Genomic DNA, 2,500 nt, shown 5'->3' with positions numbered 1-2,500 from the left:
TTTTTTTTTTCTTGTGGGTCTGTGTAATCTGAGGGAAATATGTGGTCTTAATATGGTCATGGAGGTTAGGAGTGCAGCTCAGTTTTCCCCGTCATTTTGTGGGCGTGGTACATAGCTTGTCCTTCTCTTTGAAGACAGTTTCGTCTCGGTGGCCTTTCTGAATAGCAAGACTATGCTGCACTGAGTCTCCTCTCTCACTTTCGTCTGTCTGTCTCGCTATCTTCTCTTCCGCCTGCTGTCTTTGTGGTCGTGGATGAAATGATTTGAAGGGTCAGGTACCTGTCCCTGTTGCTTTTGGGACAGACAGCAGGTATTGGTTCCCCGTGCTTGGGGACAGACAGGCAGGGTACTCTGGTTCCGTGCTTTGGGAAGACAGCAAGGTACTCGTCGTGCTTTGGGAACAGCAGTCAGGTACTCTTGTTCGTGCTTTGGGACAGACGCAGGTACTCTGTCCGTGCTTTGGGACAGACCAGCAGGTACTCTGTCCGTTGCTTTGGGACGACCACACACACACACACACACACACACACACACACACACACACACACACACACACACACACACACACACACGCATAACCGCCAGGACTCTGCTTTGTGCCCTCTCAGGTGTCTCCTGGCTGTGATACAGTGCTTGTGAACGGGAAGGAGATGCGGGGTAGACAGTCTCTGATGGTCAACTTCACCTACCTGTACCTGAGCACCCAGCTGGAGCTGACTGTGTGGGTGCCTCGTCTGCCCCTGCAGATGGATGTGTCTGACACGGAACTCAGCCAGGTCAAGGGATGGAGGGTGCCCATCTTTTCCAACAAGAGGTAAAAAGAGAGAGAGAGAGAGAGAGAGAGAGAGATTTAGTTATTTAGTTATAAGTTAGTTATAGTTTCATTTTCTTTAAATCTTTATATTTATTACATTACATTCGACTATTGACTGTTACCATTTTATTGTTACTATTTTTATATTTAATTTTCTATTATTATTTACTACCATTCTATATTATTATTTGTCATTGTTTATAATTTTATTACAATTTATATTGTATACATTGTTGCTTTGGCAATATTGACACAATGTTTTTCATGCCAATAAAGCAGCTTGAATTTGAATTTGACTTTGAGAGAGAGAGAGAGAGAGAGAGAGAGAGAGAGAGAGAGAGAGAGATGGTGCGTACGGGTGTGTATTCCTGTTCTATGTCCTATTCTAAATGTTTTATCTGCATGTGGGTTTGGGAAATTATGTGTTGTATTGGGCATGGTGTGTAGGGGTCTGTATAGGGCTTTATTTTCTAATGCAGGATGTGGGTAGTAAGTGTAGAACAACATTATGGAAAAGAAACCAGCGCTTCCTGCTATTTCCTGCCAGGTCAAGGTTTTTGACTGATACAGCTGTTATTACGGACTACTATTATTAGGTCATATTCTTGCATCACTCACTGCTCACAGCTTCTGACATGCATGTACCTACAGCAGACTAGACTTCCTGAATACATCTGTCAAGCCATGGCACATTGAAGCATTGGACGCCTTCTTTCCCCCATTTAGTCGCAAGTACATGTTATGGTCTCTCTCTCTCAAGGTTCCATTTCAATAGGTTTCATGTTGCTCTGTCATGTGACTCCATTTGGAGCCCGAGATGAGAGGGGAGGAGGGTGCTGCTGTTGTTACCGCCGATGTCTGCCTGCCTGCCCAGCCAACGACCTTCACTCTCTCTGCAGGGCCCATTTTTCAATTTGGCCAATTTTTGTTTCCCTGCCTTTAAAGACGGCCCCCCCACCAGTCACCACACCGAGGCGCCTAGCCCTCTGGGAAATGGGGCAGGATTCCTGTAATCTCGCCAGTGTTTTAGACACAAGGGGGGGGGGGGGGGGGGGGGGGGGGGTTGTTAAGAGATGTGTGTGCTCACATAGGTTTTTGTAAGTGGTTTTTCAGCTTCAATCCAATTACACAGAGCTGAAAAACCGTCAGAAACTCCAGACGCTGTGGAGTGAAGATTCTAGACAACATCAAACCCTTACTGTGCTTTTTGAACAAACTAATCCAGTGGATGAATGTTTTGCCAGCCTACTGGTATTAGCAGGAACAAACATGTGCTGCAGGGGCAGTTGGTTCATGACCAACATCTCTATGTCCCTCTTCCCCCTCCGTAGGCCCACCCGCGACAGTGAGGATGACGAGGATGATGAGAGGAAGGGCAAAGGCTGCACGCTACAGTACCAGTATGCCCTGGTGAGGGTACTCACCCACTTTGTGGCGGAGCCAGCAGCCCCTGGCGGGGAGCTGGTATACATGCTGGGGGTGGACTGGCAGGCAGACATCACAGACCTGGTTCTGGACTACCTGAAGGTGGAAGACCCACGCATTGCCCGGCTGCTGGAGGGACGCGTCCTGATGGGCAAGGACCTGGGCATCACCACCATCCAGGTACACACTTAGCCCACTGAGCTAAACCCTGGGCCTCATCACCATCCAGGTACACACTTAGCCCACTGAGCTAAACCCTGG

At 48.0% G+C, this 2,500-nt stretch overlaps 1 protein-coding gene across 1 annotated transcript in view; it reads left to right on the top strand.

Moving 5' to 3' along the window:
• Positions 1-2,500, top strand: part of LOC111974732 (transmembrane protein 132C) — a 108,609-nt gene that overhangs the window by 97,484 nt on the left and 8,625 nt on the right. The window contains exons 3-4 of the mRNA XM_024002696.2: positions 609-814; positions 2,146-2,419. Of these exons, the coding sequence (XP_023858464.1) occupies positions 609-814; positions 2,146-2,419 (480 nt within the window). The remainder of the gene's footprint in view (positions 1-608; positions 815-2,145; positions 2,420-2,500) is intronic.

Source organism: Salvelinus sp. IW2-2015, linkage group LG15 (genome assembly GCF_002910315.2).
Source record: "Salvelinus sp. IW2-2015 linkage group LG15, ASM291031v2, whole genome shotgun sequence".
Taxonomy (NCBI): Eukaryota; Metazoa; Chordata; class Actinopteri; order Salmoniformes; family Salmonidae; genus Salvelinus; species Salvelinus sp. IW2-2015.
Note: the sequence above shows the minus strand (reverse complement) of the source record. Positions and strands in the feature narration are given on the sequence as shown.